This window comes from Cinclus cinclus, chromosome 14, assembly GCF_963662255.1.
Source record: "Cinclus cinclus chromosome 14, bCinCin1.1, whole genome shotgun sequence".
NCBI classification, from domain to species: Eukaryota; Metazoa; Chordata; class Aves; order Passeriformes; family Cinclidae; genus Cinclus; species Cinclus cinclus.
The window spans coordinates 5,070,856-5,093,320 of record NC_085059.1 but is presented as its reverse complement, the minus strand read 5'-3'; the positions used below and the strand labels follow the sequence as shown (position 1 = coordinate 5,093,320).

General features: G+C 53.4%; 3 protein-coding genes across 3 annotated transcripts; all 3 read left to right on the top strand.

The window, feature by feature from the left end:
- The first annotated feature begins 727 nt into the window (after positions 1–727).
- On the top strand, positions 728–7,229 carry LOC134049782 (protocadherin gamma-B5-like). Its single transcript, XM_062502453.1, has 4 exons — positions 728–785; positions 3,826–4,228; positions 4,272–6,732; positions 7,176–7,229. The coding sequence occupies exons 1-4, from the start codon at positions 728–730 to the stop codon at positions 7,227–7,229; spliced, it is 2,976 nt and encodes a 991-aa protein (XP_062358437.1).
- A 1,622-nt stretch (positions 7,230–8,851) lies between these two features.
- Positions 8,852–11,323, top strand: LOC134049781 (protocadherin gamma-A10-like). The gene has a single exon (XM_062502452.1). It carries the CDS (start codon positions 8,852–8,854, stop codon positions 11,321–11,323), a length of 2,472 nt encoding a protein of 823 aa, XP_062358436.1.
- Positions 11,324–17,376: 6,053 nt separating this feature from the next.
- On the top strand, positions 17,377–22,410 carry LOC134049779 (protocadherin gamma-B5-like). The gene is made up of 3 exons (XM_062502451.1): positions 17,377–17,828; positions 17,872–20,299; positions 22,198–22,410. Exons 1-3 carry the CDS (start codon positions 17,377–17,379, stop codon positions 22,408–22,410), a joined length of 3,093 nt encoding a protein of 1,030 aa, XP_062358435.1.
- Positions 22,411–22,465: the final 55 nt, after the last annotated feature.

The window sequence follows — 22,465 nt, the reverse complement described above, 5'->3', positions numbered from 1 at the left end:
GGAGTCTATCGGTTATTCTGCTGCGTGTTGGAGGGAAATAGCCTGAATTTCCAATTTGATGGAAACGGCTTTCAAACTTTCAAGGTGCAGAACAAACATGTAAACTGTTAGAGGCAGGAGATGAAAAGACTGTGCTTTATGTGTGAAAGACTTTCAGGGCATTCAAGATTTCGGTGTCCATCTGTAGTGCGGTGTAACACAATTTTCTCCTTCCCACCTAAGTGTGGCTTAACAGACATTAGTGCAGCTCTGTTGAGAGCCGTGGAGTGTTTCTGCCGTGTGCTTACAGGTGAATGTAATGTATTTGATTCATAGCCTTCTATATTCTAATCTGAAATATCTCCGTGGGAGTTTTGCAATAAGGAAATTTATTCCATGCCTACTTTTAATACGTAGATTATCTGTTTTCTCCAAGAGGCGTAATCTAGCTGAGCATGATCCTTTCATTTCTGCAGACGTTATCTTCTTACCTTGTTCTTTGTACTGATCTCAAGATGGGGCTTTTTATTTGCTGGTATCTGATCATATCTCTTTCATTTGCTTGTCTGTCCCATACATGCCTTTCAATTTTAGAACTCGAAAGAGGAAGACCTTCATAGATGTGTTTCCTTCATTTTTTTAATGGGAGAAATTGTCTTATTTCTCACGTGCACACGCGTTAAGAAGTTAAATGTTAGCCACGGTAAATTGTCACTGCAGCTTTTCTTTCATTGGAGTACATCTGGTAATGGTAAAGAGCAGAGAGGGCCACATAATCTGTAACGAGTTTGAGGAGACTCTAGCAGGTACAGCGTGTGACGAAGTACTGGGGGAGGGAAAGCAGGTGTTGTTTTAACTTCCATGGTCCATCGGTGGATTACATGAAATGAATACACTCAAGTTATAAATGGCCATGTTGTGGGTTCATAAATTTGCTTTCCTGTAATGGGCTCTCTGTGAAAGATAGTTATAAACTGTTGACTTGCTTGCCATGACCAGGTAAAGGTGAGTCTGCGTGTGTCTGAAACGTTATATGAAATTGTCTCCAGAATCCCTGATCTTACGTGTAACGTACTCCTGGTGAAGAGTCAGGGAGGGATTGGCCCCGGGGAGAGACTTGTCCCAAGTCAGGGAAAGAGGGGGGATTCTATGATCCACTAATCTGGCTGTCACTTCTTGTCATGCCTGTGCCACCTTTACCAAGGGCCCTTTTCCTATGTCCAGAAAAACGACGGCGATCCTCCCATGAATTTGTCTGCAAGCAATACCCAGGGAAGTGCACGCTTCAGGAGTTCTGTGTCTAACAACTGCTATGGGAAATGTCATTTTCTCTAGCTATACAGCCTTGCTACAATTGTGATGTAGAGTTTCATTGTGGTTGTACCGAGCCTTGCCAAGCCTCCAGCAAACCTTCGGATGTTTTTAATGGCTCTTGCTTGTGTGATGTTACGGATGATGTTTTGGTGGTACTGAAATTGGTAGGAATACAGGGATGGGAGAGTCTAATTTACCAGTGAAGTCAGGGGTTTTGGACTTGATATTTGAAGTACTTGCCAGAAAGTCACTCTGTCATGTCTGACATAGCTCTTCCCTGTGAGTGGCAACTCTTGGATGTGGATATAAACTTCACATTAATGGTTGTGGAGTGACGTATATTCAAAAATGTTCATGTGCTTAGAAAGAACGATGACATCTTTGAGCGGATTCAGATCTGAGTTTTTAACTGAGCTTCCTATTACTTATGACTGTTAGAACACTTTACAGTTCTTCAAATATCAGTGATGAGCAGAGCTCCTGTGCGTGCACCTGTGTTGTGATCCCTGTTCTCCATAAGGAGAAGTTGTGTGGAAAACTTCTTCCAGAGGTGTCTGTCTGCAAGGGGGTCCCTGTTGGGTGATGTCTGAGCATTCTGCCTGCACAGAGACAGGGCAGGTGCAAGAGCTGCTGTGTCATATTTTGAAATATCTCAAGGGTTGGTGTAAATATTCAGTTTTCCCTAGGTGTTACATGGATCACATATTTACGGTTCTATGCATTTTTAGTTGTTTTTTCTCCAATGAAATTATTTGGCGGGCCTTACCTCTAGATATTAGATATGGTTCCTATGTAGCTGTTAGAGCTGACACAAGTTAGGCCTTTAAACTTGGGCTTTCAAATTTGTGGAGTACGAGCAGGCCACATAGTAGAAAAGCAGACGAGAGTTTTTATCTATTTAATGAAATGAAGTCACACTTGTAGTCCAGAAGAGGATTTCAGGCAGGGTCACAATTCCAGCTTGAGACCTCAGTGGGTTCCAGGTGCTCGCGGGGATGAATTTCCTTGCCCAGAGTGAAGACTGAGATTTCCTCTTGGTGAGTTTCTCTGAAAGCATTCCCAGTGCATCCTTGCCTTGCTTGTGTGGTTTTCTTTTCTTGGTATGTTATTGCAGCTGATGCGGAGCAAGGAATGTGAGGAGGGCATTCTGTGTTCTGATTTTGTCATGTGTACAGAGCTGTAAAAACGACCTCAGGAGAAGTCACATCTCTGTGGATCAGTGGATATGATAAAACAGGGGGAGTGCATAGCTTGACAGAGACCTTAGGAGAGTGCTAATTACATTTTCCACCTTGGGTCTCAAATTTGGCTCTGTTTCCAGGAAGGCCATGGTTCATGTTTCTGTCCCATTTGTGAGTGCTGCTTTGCAGGAAATGGTAACTTCCATTGAGAAGCAAATAAAGACAGAACGCTGTGTGTGGGAAGTATAAAAAACTGCTTAACGCAAGCAGGGAGCTGTAAAATGCTGCTGCCCAATTCCACTTAGCTGGGGATTCTTCTTGTATCTCTGAGAACTACACAGCTACGTGCTCCTTGTGTGATTTCTGCACTGCACAGGCCCTGATGTGTCACAGTAGCGAATGACTGGCCCCACGTATGGCAGTGGGAGCTATTTGGTTTGGCTTCATTGATTTAGTAAGTGCCAAGGATTTCTGTTGTTCTCCTGCTTAGAGAAGTAATTTAGTCCAGTCAGAGAGACCTCGCAGTCCTTTAATATTCCTGCGGCTTGTCTGGCTTGCACCTTGAGGCCTCAGTGAGTTTCCAGGTGCCCTGGGAAAGAGCTTTTAAGGTTGCATTGCAGTAAAGCACCAGAAAAGAGAAGCAGTATCTCACGGACGAGGTCAGATGTAACTTTGGGGTTTGCATATGAATCTTCAGAATCAATTGAAAACCATTCCGCTGATTTTGCAGTCCTAAAATGGATTGTGCAGACGTTGGGACTTCTGCCTAGAGGGTAGGAAAATCAAAACAATGGAAATGTGAAATCAAGTACTGTAGGAGCCCTGATTTTTGAGTTTCCATGGAAAGCACGTAAGGTTTTGAGGATGGAAGAAGAGAGTGTAAGGATGAACACAGGGCAGAGTTTGCACAGCCTTGCACTTTCTCAATCTTTGTCAGGTATGTAGGTAAAGTGCCATTTTTCTGGGAGCAGATCCGCTGCTTCTGGGCTTCATACTTCTCTACAAGTGTTAATCACTGTAAAAAGGTCCTTCAGATTTACACCGGTTTCACTTAGGTGGTGGACAACCGGTATCTCGGGTATCACAGGGACAATTAAACTGTAAAGCATCTCAGGAATCTTCAGTTCTTTGACTGTGCATGACAGCAACAATTTATGTTTTACGGAAGAGGTATTTCCTTCATGGTTTTCGTGCCATCTCAAACCAGAGGATGCAAAGGACTCCCATAAGGGGCAGTACATGTTTATGTGTCTATTGCAGCTACAGGAAAACAAATCGGTCATAGACTGATGGTACTGGTGTAGTCATAGGGTTCCTACTTATAATAAAGGCACTGGGTCTGCGCTTGCAGATTGCAATCGGGGAGAGAGGCCAGAGCCGGCTCAGGCGCTGAGCCCCGCCCAAAGCCGGGCCCCCTTGAGCGCGGCCATCCGGCGGCTGCAGCGGCGCGGCGGCGCCTCCGGGTGTCGCTGTTGGCCGCCGCCGAGCGGCGCTGGAGCCGCCGCCGCCGCCGCCGCAGCGTCCTGCCCCCGCAGGCTGCTCGCTCGCCCGGCGCCGGCCACAGCGGCAGCGGCACCGGCGGCAGCGGCAAGAGGCGGCGGAAAGCGGCGGAGAGAGGCGGAGAGAGGCGGGCAGCAGCGGCGTCCGAGTGCGGCCCGAGCGGCCTCGCCGCGCTGCCTTTCGGCGATCCGTGCGGTGTGCGGCGAGAGCGGCCGGAAGGGAGCGGCGGGGCAGCGGCGGGAGGCAGCGGCGCGGCGAGCTGTGGCGGCGGAGAATGGCGGTGAGGCTCGGGCGGAGGCTCGGCACGGGCGGCGGGCGAGCGCTGCCGGCCGCGGTGCTGCTGTGCCTGTGGTGGCGGGCGGCGGCCGAGCGGGTCCGCTACGCCATCCCCGAGGAGCTGGGCAGAGGCTCGCTCGTGGGGCCGCTGGCGCGGGACCTGGGGCTCAGCGCGGACGAGCTGCCGGCGCGCAAGCTGCAGGTGGCGTCTGGCGGCAAGAAGCAGCTGAAATACTTCACGGTGAATGAGGAGAACGGGAACCTGTGCGTGAATGAGCGGCTGGATCGGGAGGAGATGTGCGGCGCAGCTGCGACCTGCTCCGTCAGCTTTGAGGCGCTGGTGGAGAACCCGCTGAACATATTCCACGTCGAAGTGTCCATCGAGGATGTGAATGATAACTCTCCGGTCTTCAGCAAGGCTGTTCTGGACCTCGAGATTGGTGAATTAATCCCTCCTGGTGCTCGTTTTCCTTTGGAGATGGCACGAGATGCAGACGTGGGAAAGAACTCACTCCTGACTTACCAGCTCACCAGCACCCCTTCATTTTCACTGTCCATGAGAGAAAAGCCGGGTGGAAAGAAGCAGCCGGAATTAGTGCTAGAGAGAGGATTGGACCGAGAGAAGCAGAGCTCCTTTGAGTTGGTGCTGACAGCCGTGGACGGCGGGGAACCAGCGAGGTCCGGGACAGTCCAGCTTCGCATAAACGTGACGGACGCAAATGACAACCCACCCGTGTTCAGCAAAAGTGTCTACGAGGCGCGAGTTGCAGAGAATCTGCCGGCGGGGTCGCTGGTGCTGCGGGTTCGTGCCACAGATGCGGACGCGGGCACGAACGGGCGAGTCTCCTACTCCTTCGGCAACGTCCCAGAAGGAGTCCGCTTGTTGTTTGCCGTCGACAGCGAGAGTGGTGAGGTCAAGACAGTGGGTCCTCTCGATTTCGAGGAGGAAAATAAATACGTTTTTGTCTTAGAGGCTACAGACGGCGGAGGGCTCACTGATCACTGCGAAGTGCAGATCGACATCACGGACGAGAACGACAACGCGCCCGAAATCACCATTCTGACACTGTCGAGCCCCGTGCCCGAGGACGCGCCGGTGGGCACCGTGGTGGCTCTGCTGAATGTGAAGGATCCGGACTCGGGGGAGAACGGTCAGGTGTGGTGCGAGCTGTCGGGCGAGGCGCCGCTGTCGATCGTGGCGTCGGCGGGCGGCTCGTACAAGGTGGTGACGGCGAGCGCGCTGGACCGCGAGCAGGCGTCCGAGCACCGCGTGACGGTGGTGGCCCGCGACCGGGGCAGGCCGGCGCTGCGGAGCAGCAGGGAGCTGGCGCTGGAGGTGTCGGACGTGAACGACAACGCGCCGGTGTTCGAGGAGGCGGCGTACAGCGCGTACGTGGCGGAGAACAACGCGGCGGGCGCGCTGGTGCTGCGCGTGCAGGCGCGGGACGCGGACGCGGGCGCCAACGGGCGCGTGAGCTACTGGCTGGCGGGCGGCAGCGCGGGCGCGGCGGGCGCGGCGCCGCTCGTGTCGGTGGAGGCGCGGAGCGGCGCGCTGTACGCGCAGCGCTCCTTGGACTACGAGCAGTGCCGCGAGTTCGCGGTGGCGGTGCGGGCGCAGGACGGCGGCGCGCCGGCGCGCAGCTCCACGGCCACGGTGCGCGTGTTCGTGCTGGACCGCAACGACAACGCGCCGCGGGTGCTGTGGCCGGCGGCGACAGCGGGAGGGGCCGCGGCGGCCGCCCCGACGGCGTTCGAGGTGGTGCCGCGCTCGGCCGAGGCCGGCTACCTGGTGGCCAAGGTGGTGGCGGTGGACGCGGACGCGGGGCGCAACGCGTGGCTGTCGTACGAGCTGGTGCAGGCGTCGGAGCCGGCGCTGTTCCGCGTGGGGCCGCACAGCGGCGAGGTGCGCACGGCGCGGGCCGTGTCCGAGCGGGACGCGGCCAAGCAGCGTGTGGTGGCCGTGGTGAAGGACCACGGGCGGCCGCCGCTGTCGGCCACGGCCACGCTGCACGTGGTGCTGGCCGAGAGCTTGCAGGAGGCGCTGCCGGAGCTGAGCGAGCGGCCGGCGGGCGCCGAGGAGGCGGCGGCGGCCGAGCTGCAGTTCTACCTGGTGCTGGCGCTGGCGCTGCTGTCGGCGCTCTTGGTGCTGAGCGTGGCTCTGGCCGTGCTGGCGCGGCTGCGCCGGGCCGGGCCGCCCGCCGTGCTGCGCTGCCTGGGCGCGCAGCGCTTCTCGGTGGCCGGCGCCGCCTTCCCGGCCGACTTCTGCGAGGGCACCTTGCCCTACTCCTACAACCTGTGCGTGGCGGCGCCGGCCCGCGCCGTGCCCGAGGCCTCTTGGCCCCCGCCGCCGCCGCCGCCGGTGCCCGTGCTGTCAGCGGAGGAGCTTCTGGGCGGCGAGTCCTGCGAGAAACCGAGCGTAAGCAGCAGCGTCGTCGAGGGCGAGGTGCCTGTGGAACCCGACGCAACGCAGGTCTGTAAAGCCGTATGCTCCTGCTGTGCTCCTCTTGCCGTTTCTAATCGTAGTCCTTTTTGTATCCTACTGTCCCCGGAGTGTGTGGGTGAGGTTAGCCGCTATGTTTCTGCCTGAAATTTGGGTCACTCCTCCCTCTAAGAGTTCGCATTTCATTGTGGCAGGTGTTGTTTGTGGGTGGTAGTAGTTCATATTCGAATTAAAGTTGTTCTCTAGAATGTTTACGTTGCAATAATTTGCATTAGTAGTAATCGTGAATGTTAATCTTTACTCCTTTGATTGCGATGATCTTTATCTCTTTCGAGCATTTGGGGAAAACAAGATTGACACTTGTTGCTGGAGATTTTTCCTTCTTAATATTTTTTTTTTCGATATAATGTGCTTAGGGATGCCTGTGGACGGTAGGATATAAACCCCATTGTTATTTCTTCCTTCTCACTACTATACTCTTAAAGACAGCCTCAGAGTCGGATTACATGAATGGAGAGTGTCAGGCTCTCTACCGGTGATGAATGACGAGAATGTCTTCTATTCTGTGGGAAATTCTGCTCCAGAAATGGCAGGAATGGCAACAGTAGTGGAAGCATTTAGCGGCTGTTAACTGCACTTTTTCCGTCCTGCTTGGTACTTCAATCTACTTTACGTTCCTGATCTTTCTTTCATTTATAAGTGAAAGTGTACAAGGTGTAAAAAAATAGACCTAGTTTTCTTTCTCTATGCTTTTTACAGAAAGAGAGAATATTTTGTACCTTTTTAAAATTGTCCTCCATTTTTTTCAATATTTTTGCATTGTTTTTTCAAATATAGAGAGGAGAGATCTAGAAAATTTCTATCACATATCAAGGTGATCTGCCATAATCACGATTTAAGTATTTGAATCAAGTCCATTTGTATATTTATCCATTGTCCCCACCATTAGGGAATGCACCGCTTCTTCTATTCTGCAATATTTTTCTTGAAAATACGTCTTGCCACCAGGAATAATCAAGAATTAGATTAATATTTTACTAACAACCTTCAAATCCTTGCACGCTGGGTTTCGAGAAAATGAAAGCCCTTTCTTCTCGCTACAGAACGACTTACTAAATGTAAGAGTGTACTAACTTAGATTATTCTAGTAAGGTTCGCTGCAGATACTTCCTGATTCCGGGTTAGTTGTAGTTCAGTCAGCGAAAAGTGCTCCAGGGACCTACAGTCTGAAATCGGGGGGTGGGAGATAATAATCTTTGAGTATCCAGAGGTTCTTCTCCTGTCCTCTCTTCCCATTTATATCTTATCGAGAGACGTCCCACAGCACCTGTCGGAAGCCTGAGCAATCAGACTTCACGGCAGAAATAAGGGGCTTTGTTAGACCCCGCCTTCTTCCGCTTTTAAGTGCCTCTTCTTAGTCGATCACAGCGAAGAAATTAATTCAGACCGTTTTCTGTATGAACTGAAAAAAAATAAAGCAAAGATCCTGTCACTGGGTTAATTAACTTGCTATATCCGGTACGCCTGTGGACAGAGTTTTGTGTGTGATCATACTGCTCTGTATTTCGGAGCCTCTTTAGTTTTGCTGTTGTCCTATCAGTAGTACAAGCAGTATGGCTTAAACTCGTGTTTTCAGTCTAATAGGACTAGGATTTTTCTACACAATTAGATCAGACAGGATATTTTACTTTATCGCCGGTAGAAAATGATATTTATCCGAAAGCTTAAACACCCTGCTATCGAGATACCTCTGGTTTCCTCACGCTCATTATATGTTCGAGCAGAAAAGAGCTTGGCTGGAGAAAAGCAGGAGGTGTCTGCGGCGAATGTCTCCATCCCGCGAGCTGCCTGTGTGCAAGGCAGGGCGAGCAGCGCTCGGTGCTGCAGTGCCGGGAGGAGGCTGCGGGCGCCGCTGTTGACCGAGAGGAGCGAGAGGAAGCTCGGAGCGCTGCAGCCCCGCCCGCTGCGGACCCGCTCCATCCCTAGATCGCTGCATTCCTGGATCGGCGGCCGAGCGCTCTGCGATAGTCCCCGTGGAGCAGACCCGTGCAGAGGAGAGGCGGAGGAGTTGGAATAAGTGAGCGGAGAAGGAGCGGGAGCGGCAGAGTGACCGGCGGGGAGCGGCCGACGTGTTTGCAGCGCCGACGGCGCCGAGGCGGAGATGTTCTCGGCGGGGAGGCGCTGGGGCCGGCGGCAGCGAGCTCTGCTCTGGGTGATCCTGCTGGCGGCGGGGGAGGCGGCGTGGGGGCAGCTGCGCTACTCGGTGCCCGAGGAGATGCCCAAGGGCTCGTTCGTGGGCGACGTGGCCAAGGACCTGGGGCTGCAGCTGCCGGAGCACAGCAATCGCGGAACGCGCATCCTGAACAAAGGTAGTACCCAGTATTTCGCTCTGCACGGGAAGACGGGACATTTAGTGACTGCGGAGAGGATCGACAGAGAGCAGCTTTGCCGGTCGCTGCAGCAATGCGTGCTGCGCTGCGAGCTGATAGTGGAGGGGGAAATGCAGGTTTACCCAATCGAAGTGGAAATCACGGACATTAACGACAACGCACCCAGCTTTAATGAAATTGATCTAGAAGAGAAGATAAGCGAAATGACAGCCCCAGGATCGCGGTTTCCCCTGGCAGAAGCTCACGACCCAGATTTGGGCCGGAATTCCCTGCAGAGCTACGATCTGAGCGGTGACGAGCACTTCTCGCTGGCCGTGCAGGCGGGCCCCGGCGGCGATCAGCGTCCCGAGCTGGTGCTGGCGAAGGCGCTGGACCGGGAGGAGGCGGCGTTTCACGAGCTGGTGCTGAGGGCGAGTGACGGCGGCGATCCGGCACGGACGGGCACGGCTCGGATCCGTGTTACAGTGGTGGATGCGAACGACAACGCGCCGGTGTTCAGCCAGGCGGAGTACACGGTGCGTGTGCCCGAGGACGTGCCCGTGGGCTCCATCCTCGTCACTGTCGCGGCAACGGACAACGACGAGGGGCTGAACGGCCACGTGAAATTCTCCTTGAAAAAAACATCGGACATCGCATCGGATATCTTCCATCTGGACTCTGAAACTGGAGTAATCACTCTGTTGCAAAGCCTGGACTACGAGGAAGGCGAATGTTACGAACTGGAGGTGCAGGTACGGGACGGCGGAGGCCTTTCCGACGCTGCCAAAGTTGCGATCACACTCACAGACATAAACGACAATGCACCTGAGATTGCAGTGAGGTCGGCATTAAGTGAGATCTCTGAGGATGCACCATCGGGGACAGTGGTCGCTCTACTCCATGTGCAGGACCGTGACTCAGGAGGCAATGGTGCCGTGCGTTGCTCTCTCGATCGGGGCATCCCGTTCCGGCTGGAAAAGTCTTATGAGGATTACTATCGCGTGGTGACAGCGGGCGAGCTGGACCGGGAGCAGGTGTCGGAGTACAACGTGACGGTGCGGGCGGCCGACGGCGGGTCGCCGTCGCTGCAGAGCAGCGCGGTGCTGGCGCTGCGGGTGCTGGACGTGAACGACAACGCGCCGGTGTTCGCGGAGGAGCGCTACAGCGCGCGGCTGGCGGAGAACAACGCGGCGGGCGCGCTGGTGCTGACGGTGCGCGCGACGGACGCGGACTGGGGGCAGAACGCGCGCGTGCGCTACCGGCTGTCGGAGGGGCGGGTGCGGGGCGCGCCGCTGTCGTCGTACGTGTCGGTGCAGGCGGAGACGGGCGCGCTGTACGCGCTGCGCTCCTTGGACTACGAGCAGGTGCGCGAGCTGCGGCTGTGGGTGCGCGCGGAGGACGGCGGCGCGCCGGCGCTGAGCGGCAACGTGTCGGTGCTGCTGCTGATCGCGGACGAGAACGACAACGCGCCGCAGGTGCTGTACCCGCCGCCGGCCGCGGCGGCGCGGCGGGGCTCGGGCGCGGCGCGGTCGGTCGTGGAGCTGGCGCCGCGCTCGTCGCCGGCCGGCGCGCTGGTGGCCAAGGTGGTGGCGGTGGACGCGGACGCGGGTCAGAACGCGTGGCTGTCGTACGAGCTGGCCAAGGCCACGGAGCCGGGGCTGTTCCGCGTGGGGCCGCACAGCGGCGAGGTGCGCACGGCGCGCTCGCCGCTGGCCCGCGACGCGGCGCGCCACAGCCTGGTGGTGCTGGTGAAGGACCACGGGCGGCCGGCGCTGTCGGCCACGGCCACGCTGAGCGTGGTGCTGGCCGAGAGCGTGGCCGAGCTGCTGGCCGAGCTGGGCGGCGCGGCCGACGAGGCGGCGGCGCCGGGCGAGCCGGCCGGCAGCCTGACGCGCTGGCTCGTGCTGGCCGTGGCCGCCGTGTCCTGCCTCTTCCTCGCCTTCCTGCTGCTGCTGCTGGCGCTGCGCCTGCACCGCTGGCGCCGCCAGCAGCTGCTGCCGCCCGACAGCGGCGCCTCCTTGCGCGGCGTGCCCGTCTCGCACTTCGTGGGCATCGACGGCGTGCGCGCCTTCCTGCAGTCCTACTCGCACGAGGTGTCGCTCACGGCCGACTCGCGCGAGAGCCGGCTGCGCTTCTCGGCCGCCGCCGCCTGCTGCGACACCCTCCCGGCCCGCCCGCTGCCCGACGAGCCCGCGCCGCTGCTCGGGGACGAGGACCCTGCCGCCGCCCTTCCCGTCGATCCCGCCGCTCCCTCGGTGAGTTAGTCATGCCGGATGTCAAAATTTCGTTCAGCGACGCTTTGGTTCGCCTTGCTACGGGGTATTGCGCGTATATTTAGTTGTTTCCGGAGATAGAAGTGATGCTTTTCCGCGGTGCATCGTTTATTCTCGTCTTTGATTTTTATCTGCCGCCTGATCCTTTCTTATTTTGTCCCTTTACTCCTATATTATAGTTTTCCTCTCTGTCTTTGCTGTCCCATATCGACGTATGGCATTGTTAGTTAAGGCAATTTTGCATTATTAGCAGAATCAGATGTCTTCCCGACAGTACTTGTGTTCGACTGGAGTGAAATATTTTTGAATGAGATGCTACGTCCTTTAAGCCATTAGTCCTCTCAGCCTTTTGTTTTTCTCATGGTAAGCCAGTGACCAAGAACTGTCCTTGCATTCATCTATGTTTTGGTTTTTGTGCGCCTTGCGGAGGAATGTATGTTGCTGCGTATGAAGGGCCAGTGGAGGAATTAGCAGAGATGTTTTGCAGTTCCTATTTCTTTTGCATTTAGCATTTTTTAGGATCTGGAAATTGGTTGGCCTGAAAATTATTCTTGTGGCAAGAGCTGTGATAGTAGAGAAGCAAAGAGATTCAGGTTACAGGTGACAGGGTGAGGAGAATGCCCTTGTACAGATTTCCACCATCTCAGTCTCTCCTAGAGTACTGGTCCTTTTTGCTTTGCAGAAGTTTGAAATTTCTTCACAGCTCTCTAATGGCCAAAGAGATGTATCCTTCACCCTCACTACAGAGATCTAAAGACAGCTCTGTGAAATCCATGGTGTGATGATGTGTGTTGAAGGGAGTGGTCTAAGCCAGAAGGTGACTTCCATTTTCTCAAAGAGGCTTGACTAGAAGAGTTTATTCCAGCTGTACTGGGAGCCCTGGATGTTCCTTTCTGTGTGTTTGCAGGTTGATGAGATGTTTCTAACTAACGGCTTAATTGTGCAATTATGGAAATTGCCATAATGTGAGTTTTTGGAAGTTTTTGAATTTATTCCTTGCTGAAGACTGAAATTTGTCTCTGCTCCAAGTGCCATAATCTAGAAGAGCTGGATCTGACCTCTTGTTTTCTGCATGCTTTATTGTTATGTTCTGAAAGTGAAATGAGTCTAAAGATGTCTTACTTTTAATATCATACTGCTCATTATCTGCCTGGTCAAGGAGTAGTTTCATCAGTCTGTTTTCTTGTACTATGATATTTCCCGTGAATGGCACTTATTGAGTGTCAGCATACCCTGAATGCCAAGGTGTGAGAATAACATATCTTCCAATTTTCAGCAGCACAATTTGCTGAAGTAGGATGATGGTGTCTTTGAGATGCTACTCTGATGACTGGGTTTTCATCAGATGTGCATGTTGCTTACACAGTTCAGGACATTTTAAAGTTCTTTGAAGCATCATGATGAGCAGAGATACATCTTTGCATGCATGCATGGTGTGATCCTTGTTCTCAGTAAAGAGAAGTTGTGTGTGCTACTTTTCTCTCATGGTGTCTTGTAAAGATCTAGCGACTAAAGACACTTGCTCTGGTTGATTAGAAATAACTGACACATGTGAAGATGATGTAGCAGTTCAGTTTATCTCAGTTGTTATACGAGGCCCACAGTAATGGTTGTGTGCATTTTCCCTTCTTTATTGTCCAAAGAAACTACACTGGGATACAGTGGTTGTGGTCTTTGGTGTGGGCTTTGTTGTGAATGTTCTGTTGACTTTTTACAGATACTCTGTACATAGTCTCTTTTAGATACTCGCTTAGATACTTAGATACTTACTTAGATACTCTTTTAGATACTCAGATACTCTCTTTTAGATACTCTCTTTTAGATACTGCTTGAGCACCTCCTACTGAAATATTAAGGTATTGAAGTTTGCTGAGGGAGGCACTTCCCAACCTTGGCGGTGTGCAGTGCACATTACAGATGTCTTCTTCTGTGCATCTGCGAGTTTTATTCCATGTTCTTGCAGCTCATGAGGGTCAGAGGACCCTTTGTAAGTTAAGAAGTGCTGAAGATCAGAGTCCTGGGGGCTGTGTGTGAAGGTCTCTGGAAATACACAAGGAATACAGTTTGCCCTTTTCCCTGACCAGTGCCCAGTTGTAGCATCAGGCAATGTGAGTTTCATCATCCCAAAATATTTAGCTTCATGACACTTTATTCCACCTATATGGGGAGCCCTGGGAGGTTCTCCTTATGAGTTTGCATCTTTTCTTCAATCCTTAACTAAAGCTTAAATATGTACTTACAACAAATACCATGGTGGAAGATTTGGGAAGATCAAACACTTCACTTAGAACCTAATAAATACTGGAATTATGTAGCTACTCTGAGCGCTCATCTGGAGCTGTATGGTATGATCCCTTCCACTGTGCATGATTTAACTTGTAGTCTCGCTTGATCTAATGAGCTGAAGGTGGGCCGTGTGGAAGACGACGTCTGCCAGAGCTGCCGACTGTCCTGTACATGCCTTTCATGGTTTCAGATCTAAAGGAAAAAACGTCGAGAGGTGCCTTTCTGCAAAGCATCACTTTAGTAAACACTCTTTCTTGTCAAATATTCATGGTGAGAAGTCAGTGGCAAATCAGTGAGAGACTCGCCTCAGAGCAAGAAAAGAGGGGATTGCATGCTCCACTTGGCTCAGAGTGCTTTCACAGCATTTCTAGTGCCAAGATCTGTGCCACCTGTAGAACTTCCCCTTCTCCTGTATCCCAAACAGATACAGACTTAGATGGACTTGTCTGCAGACCTATCCATGGAAGCACAAACATGCTTCAAAGACTCTGTGTCTAAGAACTGTCACTTTTCCCGTTGTATGTGCTTGTAAGACTGTGGGAAAAAATGGTATATATAACAAGTATATGAAGTATATAAAAAGTATATAAAGTCTTGTCTTAGGTGTACTGAGCTTTTTCCAGCCTTGACCAACCGTCAGATGTTGTTAATGGATCTTGCTCATGTAAGTAACTGCTGGGGTTTTTTTAGCATTTAAACTGTTTGTTTGTGGAAAATGGAGGGCATGGGATGGTAGTTTTGTTAGGAAATTGTGGTTTGGGGGCTTGAGCATTTCACATTCCTTGAAATGAGAGTGAGCAGAGAAGTTCGTATTTGTGGACCTGTGCTGTGATCTTTACTCTCCATAAGGAGCAGTTGTGTGGGAAATATATTTTGATGGTGTCTGTTGGCAAAGTGGTTTCTGTTGGGTGGTGTTTGAACACACTGAAGCCTTCTGCCTGCACAGAGATAAGGCAGGTAAAAGAGTTTGCTGTGGTATAGTTTGAAGAGTGTGAAAGGCTGGTATAAACATTCCATTTCCCCTGTTTTTATCCCCGTAGTTACGGTCCTGTGCACTTTTCTTGTTTTCTGAATAAATTGCTTAGAGAACCACACTTGTGGTCTTTGGTGTAAAGTCCCATGTGATCCTCCTGTGTACTTTAGGCAAGGTAGATGATGCTTCCTGTGAACTTGCTATAGTTGACATAGTCTGAAATGTTAAGTCACGATTCTTCTGTGGCTTTCCTATTCCTTTTGTGTTTCTTATGTTCTACAAGTAGGCTTTGGCTTGGCTCATAGTCCCAGAAAGTAGAGATCTGTTCAGATTATCAGGCCATGGGAGGTGTTCTCATCCATGTTCATCCATGGAGGTGATCGGCTGCCAGCAGAAAGACTTTGGTACACCCTTATTTCCCTAGAATGTCACAGAATTTTGTGTTATTTTGCTTGTGGCTGATGTGCAGCCAAACACTGGGTACTACCCGTAGTGCAACCAAAATTTGTGAATGCAGAGCAAGGAAGGCAAGGGATTTGCTCAGAACCAGGAAAAGAGGGGTGGATCAATGTGTTTTTGGATGAGCAGTGGTTTGGTTTCATGCCTGTTGCCAAGGCCTGTATAATTTGTCTTACGATCCTGATTTGCCCGATTTGAAAGGCAATGGCAGTCCTCTGACAATAAGGTGTTAGAACGTGTGTACCTGGAACAATGATATCTGAATAGAATGGCTTGTGATTCTTGTGTTAATCCTCCGTTATCCACCTCTGTGTCTCTGGAACATTATGATACACAGTTTTCTCACAGTTGTATTTAACACTTCCTTTCAGGACTTTGTTTCCTGGAAGGTCATGGTTCATTTTCCCCCTTTCTGGAGAAAAGACATTTTGCATTGGAAGATGCAAGTGTTGTTTTGCAGCAAAAACTCCCTTTAATCACCTAAACGAGGATTTTTGTTGTAAAGCAAATGAAGAAAAAGCAAAAAAGTAGTCTCTCATATTTTCTCGTAGTATAGGAACAAGGCCCGTTATAAAGTGTGTACATTTAGGGAATTTTATTTGTAGGGAAGGTAACAGGCCACACAGTGGAAAAACAACACGAGAGCTGATGATGACTTCATGAAATGAAATTAGATGTGTACCATCCAATTTGTTTAGCTTGTGCTTAAGAAATTACTCGTGCCTTGCTTTTTGTTTTGAGTGCGACCTCGGGGTATCTGATCTCATGTGAAAGGTCCCATCTCTTCCTATTTTCCAAGTGCAGGTGGAGTTCACAGAGTTGTAGACAGTATCTCAATGCCCAGCTGGAAACTACCAATGTGTGGTGTCTTCAAGGGGCTGTACTTGGACCAATATATCCAACATCTTTATCAGTGACACAGCCAATTGGATTGAGAGTACCCTCTCCATGTTTGCAGATGACACCAAGCTAAGTGGTGCCATTGATTCAGTAGAAGGATGGGATGTCATCCCCAGGGACCTCGGCAGTCTGGAGGAGTGGGTTCCTGTCATCCTTATTAAGTTCAACAAGATCAAGTGCAAAATCATGCACCTGGGTCAGGGCAATCCCCTTTCCGTACAAACTTGAGGGACTGAGAGCTTTGGAGGAGGATTTGGGGTCCTGGTGGGTGACAAATGGGATATGAGTTGGCAGTGGGTTCCTGCAGACTAGGAAGTCAATCATATTCTGGGCTGCACAATAAACAGTGTGGCCAGCAGGACAAGGCAGATTTTCTGTCTTCACTGTGTTTTTGTGAGACCTGTTAAAGTATGTTCAGAGAAGGAAAACAAACATTTTCAAAGGGATGGAACACCTCTGCCATGTAGATGGGCAGAAAGAAGGTCTTGAGCGTGAGATGAAAAGGAGCTGGGAAGAACTTATTGTGATGTTTGCTATATAAAATGCATAACAGAAATGTGGAGAGATGTTGTATCCGTTAGTTGTTGGGGTGATAGCAAGTAAGGGAGCAGGAAGGGCCTTATGCAGGGGTTTCACAGAGATGTTTATTTGAGCCACGCGTGTGCATTGTCCATGGTTTAGAGAACAAAAGGCCAAGAGGGGCTGAGGGGGTCCAGGTTAAGAACCCTTACAGACCAGTTACCAGGGGACACGGGGGTGTCACAAGGGTGGGGTTAGGGCACGGGCCAACAGGAAAACAGGGTGGGAGTGACCGAAAGGCTGACGGACAGGGAGAGGGCACAGGGCTGGAGGCGTCTCCTTTTCCTTAACTGGGAATGCCTCTCTGGGTCTCCACAGAGAGAAGCTTCTGCTAGGGCCCATCTTGATAGGATAAGGTCAATAGTTTGAAAACGAGAGAAGGTAGATTAAGCCTGGTCATAGGTGAAACATGTTTCTCAGTGAGAGTGGTGACATACAGGAGCAGGTTGACAAGAGAAGATATTGATGTACCATGTTTGAAATGGTTCAGAGTCTCGATGGAAGGGGCTTTGAGAAACCTGAGTAGTGAGGTATAGACTACACGACCATAAAGATTGCTTCACAGCCAAACCAGGACAAGGGAGAAAAGACGTTTGCTTCAATGTGTTACAGAATATTATTGACTATTCCAACGCAACTATAACCTTATGACTATTAATTTTTCCCAATTAATATAACAATTCAAAATATACCGCAGCGCTAAAGAGCTTTTAAAGTCTTCCCCAGCTATACGGTCGCTTCTTCTTCTGACAGTTTCACCTCGATTTTATTAAGAGTAGCTGATTTTACTCCTCTGGCATATTTACTTCCGATTGTTCACTGCAACAAAAGGAGATGATCTGAAAGTATGGAAAACGCCTACTCAGATTTAATCGCATCTGCTTCCGCGCTTGTTGATTGTAATGAAGGAGAGAGCCCGGAGCCGGCTCAGGCGCTGAGCCCCGCCCAAAGCCGGGCCCCCTTGAGCGCGGCCATCCGGCGGCTGCAGCGGCGCGGCGGCGCCTCCGGGTGTCGCTGTTGGCCGCCGCCGAGCGGCGCTGGAGCCGCCGCCGCCGCCGCCGCAGCGTCCTGCCCCCGCAGGCTGCTCGCTCGCCCGGCGCCGGCCACAGCGGCAGCGGCACCGGCGGCAGCGGCAAGAGGCGGCGGAAAGCGGCGGAGAGAGGCGGAGAGAGGCGGGCAGCAGCGGCGTCCGAGTGCGGCCCGAGCGGCCTCGCCGCGCTGCCTTTCGGCGATCCGTGCGGTGTGCGGCGAGAGCGGCCGGAAGGGAGCGGCGGGGCAGCGGCGGGAGGCAGCGGCGCGGCGAGCTGTGGCGGCGGAGAATGGCGGTGAGGCTCGGGCGGAGGCTCGGCACGGGCGGCGGGCGAGCGCTGCCGGCCGCGGTGCTGCTGTGCCTGTGGTGGCGGGCGGCGGCCGAGCGGGTCCGCTACGCCATCCCCGAGGAGCTGGGCAGAGGCTCGCTCGTGGGGCCGCTGGCGCGGGACCTGGGGCTCAGCGCGGACGAGCTGCCGGCGCGCAGGCTGCGGCTGAGCGAGGAGAAGCAATACTTCACGGTGAATGAGGAGAACGGGAACCTGTACGTGAATGAGCGGCTGGACCGGGAGGAGATGTGCGGCGAGTCTGAGACCTGCTCCGTCAGCTTTGAGGCTTTAGTGCAGAACCCGCTGAACATTTTTTACGTCGAGGTGGCCATCGAGGACGTGAACGACAACTCCCCGACCTTCAGTAATGCTGCTCTGGACCTCGAGATTGGTGAATGGACGCTACCCGGTGCTCGTTTTCCCCTGGAGGTGGCCCGAGATTCGGACGTGGGCAGCAACTCCCTTCTGATTTACCAGCTCACCAGCAACCCGTCCTTCACTTTGGCCATGAAGGAGAGTCCTGGTGGAAGTAAGCAGCCGGAACTAGTCTTGCAGAAAGCGCTGGACCGAGAGAAGCAGAGTTCCTTTGAGCTTGTGCTGTCAGCAGTGGACAGTGGGGACCCCGCCAGGTCTGGGACTGTCCAGGTTCGCATAAACGTAACAGATGCCAACGACAACCCGCCCGTGTTCAGCAAAAGGCTCTACGAGGGGAGAGTGCCGGAGAATTTGCCGGCGGGGTCTCTCGTACTGCAGGTACACGCGACGGATGCAGACGCGGGAAGCAACGGACAGGTGTCCTACTTCTTCGGCAATGTCCCGGAAAGCATCCGCGCGTTGTTCACTGTTAATAGTGAGAGTGGCGAAGTCAGGAACTCGGGTCCCCTCGATTACGAGGGACAGAGTAAATACAGTTTCCGGCTGCAGGCAAGAGACGGCGGCGGTCTGAGCGATCACTGCGAAGTGCAGATAGATATCACGGACGAGAACGACAATGCGCCCGAAATCACCATTCTGACCCTGTCGAGTCCAGTGCCCGAGGACGCACCGGTCGGCACCGTGGTGGCCTTGCTGAAAGTGCGGGACAGAGACTCGGGCGAGAACGGTCAGGTGTGGTGCGAGCTGTCGGGCGAGGCGCCGCTGTCGATCGTGGCGTCTGCGGGCGGCTCGTACAAGGTGGTGACGGCGAGCGCGCTGGACCGCGAGCAGGCGTCCGAGCACCGCGTGACGGTGGTGGCCCGCGACCGGGGCAGGCCGGCGCTGCGGAGCAGCAGGGAGCTGGCGCTGGAGGTGTCGGACGTGAACGACAACGCGCCGGTGTTCGAGGAGGCGGCGTACAGCGCGTACGTGGCGGAGAACAACGCGGCGGGCGCGCTGGTGCTGCGCGTGCAGGCGCGGGACGCGGACGCGGGCGCCAACGGGCGCGTGAGCTACTGGCTGGCGGGCGGCAGCGCGGGCGCGGCGGGCGCGGCGCCGCTCGTGTCGGTGGAGGCGCGGAGCGGCGCGCTGTACGCGCAGCGCTCCTTGGACTACGAGCAGTGCCGCGAGTTCGCGGTGGCGGTGCGGGCGCAGGACGGCGGCGCGCCGGCGCGCAGCTCCACGGCCACGGTGCGCGTGTTCGTGCTGGACCGCAACGACAACGCGCCGCGGGTGCTGTGGCCGGCGGCGACAGCGGGAGGGGCCGCGGCGGCCGCCCCGACGGCGTTCGAGGTGGTGCCGCGCTCGGCCGAGGCCGGCTACCTGGTGGCCAAGGTGGTGGCGGTGGACGCGGACGCGGGGCGCAACGCGTGGCTGTCGTACGAGCTGGTGCAGGCGTCGGAGCCGGCGCTGTTCCGCGTGGGGCCGCACAGCGGCGAGGTGCGCACGGCGCGGGCCGTGTCCGAGCGGGACGCGGCCAAGCAGCGTGTGGTGGCCGTGGTGAAGGACCACGGGCGGCCGCCGCTGTCGGCCACGGCCACGCTGCACGTGGTGCTGGCCGAGAGCTTGCAGGAGGCGCTGCCGGAGCTGAGCGAGCGGCCGGCGGGCGCCGAGGAGGCGGCGGCGGCCGAGCTGCAGTTCTACCTGGTGCTGGCGCTGGCGCTGCTGTCGGCGCTCTTGGTGCTGAGCGTGGCTCTGGCCGTGCTGGCGCGGCTGCGCCGGGCCGGGCCGCCCGCCGTGCTGCGCTGCCTGGGCGCGCAGCGCTTCTCGGTGGCCGGCGCCGCCTTCCCGGCCGACTTCTGCGAGGGCACCTTGCCCTACTCCTACAACCTGTGCGTGGCGGCGCCGGCCCGCGCCGTGCCCGAGGCCTCTTGGCCCCCCCCGCCGCCGCCGCCGGTGCCCGTGCTGTCAGCGGAGGAGCTTCTGGGCGGCGAGTCCTGCGAGAAGCCGAGCCCGAACTGCGGCGGCCTTGGGGAAGAGGCGCCTACCGAATCTGAGGTACCACAGGTTTGTGAGCCTATATGCCCTTTTGCTCCTATCCTTCATTTCCTAAGAGCGTGCAGCAGTGCATTCTTAAGTTCGTTTGTCATTTGGGACTGCTCAGACTGGACTCTGTTTCCTTTAGTTCCTATCAGCATCTTTCCTGTTTCTTAGCAGCCAGCTTTGGAAATTGTACTTTTTGTTTCGTCAGTTGATGATGAGACTAAGACTCAATGGATTGTCTCTTAGTTTTCAGCTTATGCTGTATAAAGTCTTTCCGGATTGGTGATGCTCTGATTTACGCTTTCCTTTCCTTGCTTTTCTACGTAGAAAAGGCAGGCAGAGAGAGAAGTGTTTTTCCATCCTCTTGTGAGGTTTCGTTGTCGAAACTTTTTTTCTAAAACTCTGAAAATTGCTAATGATGAAGGGAAATTTTTCGCACCGGAGGTCTGCAAAGCGAGAGGTCTTCCTATTTTTGACGCCTTACCGATGGTTGTCTCTTTATCCCTGGTATTGTGTGGCGCGTGTCAATTGGGATTCCTCATCTGTGTCTCTGTGTAGTGGCTGAAAAATCTGAGTTCTCCTTAAGAAGAATTTCTGCCTCTGATGCTTTGCGTATAACTCTTGTTGGAGCCAGCAGCCGCGCTTTTCACGTTTCCCGGTGTGCTGTGTTGTCAGTTTGACTTTCCTGTCTCCGTGGTGAATGGAAATGAGGAAGGGAGTATTCCGCCTCCATGGAGAGCTGGATGGACTTGATTCCTCATTGGTCAATGGTTCAATTTCAGTGGAGGGTTTTTTTTCTAACACTTGAACTCTATAAATTAGAATGTGTTTGCAGTTTTGAAAGCAGATTCGTATTCTGTGAAAGGAGAACGGCTGATTCTGTATGACTGAATCGCGGGAAAAGTAGAGAGCACTGATACTTGGTGTTGGAGCTTTTTCCTTCCAGACTGATTTGCTCAGAAAGGGTGTGCTTGGAACAGGTGTATAGCTTGAGGTAAACCCGTTCGTTAAGCTTTGTTTTGTCCCCATTAGAATGAGAAATGAAAGGAATGTGACAAGTTCCGTTCTCTATACTTAGAGAACAAAGAGTTTGTTGTGCATTTTGGGGAGGATTACAGTATTGGAGCTAGATGGCTTCCTTCATGCATCCGGGCTGCAGTTCGCTCTGGTTTGCCCTTTATGAACTTTATTTGGTATACTGGTGACAGTGTTGAATTATTTCTGTTTAAGAGGTTTTTTTTCTATCCTCTTTACATCGCGAATCGTACCAACATTTACATACATATCGAACCAAGGGGATTAAGATATATTTAGATGGATAGATTACTAACGAGCTTCAACGCTTTAGACATTGATTTCAGAAAAAGAAATAAACCTGGAATGACCGGAATAATTTTGAATCTCTATGAACCAAGAGAACAATAGGTTTGCCTTAGGAAGGGATATCAAATATTTGAAGACCTGGAACTTTACTTTGAGAGTTTAAAAGGCATGTTTATCTGTACGTGAAATTCAGTCCTGTAACAATTGGCTCCCTGACTGCAAAAAGCACAGAATTGCGCTGCTCCCGCTTGTGTTAATGAGGCTGATAGCTCTGTTTTTTCGGGATGCGGTATCTTCCCCTTTTCTCGCTGAGGCGCTGTGGTTCAAGGTGCTTTTGGCCAAAAAGGAAAAGATTAACAATAAGCTACAGGGTAAAATACGAAAACTGTGTTTTCTTTTACGTACAATGGCATTAGGAAGTGATTCGTTTCCCGTGCGGTTAAAGAACCAAGCCCACGGAATTCCTCTGCCTTCCTCCCATTGGTGATACCCTGGGGATGAAATGAGAGATCGGCTGGAGAAATGAGGAGGCAGGAGATCAGCGCCGAGCGAAAAGCGACGTCTCCGTGGGGAATCCTCGCTGGATGTAGCGAGGCAGGGCGGGCAGCGCTCGGTGCTGCAGTGCCGGGAGGAGGCTGCGGGCGCCGCTGTTGACCGAGAGGAGCGAGAGGAAGCTCGGAGCGCTGCAGCCCCGCCCGCTGCGGACCCGCTCCATCACTAGATCGCTGCATTCCTGGATCGGCGGCCGAGCGCTCTGCGATAGTCCCCGCGGTGCCGATCCGCGCTACAACGAGAAAGAATGACCGGAGGCAGAAGGCGGGAGAGCTGAGCCGGGTCCTGAATTGAAGGAGGATACGG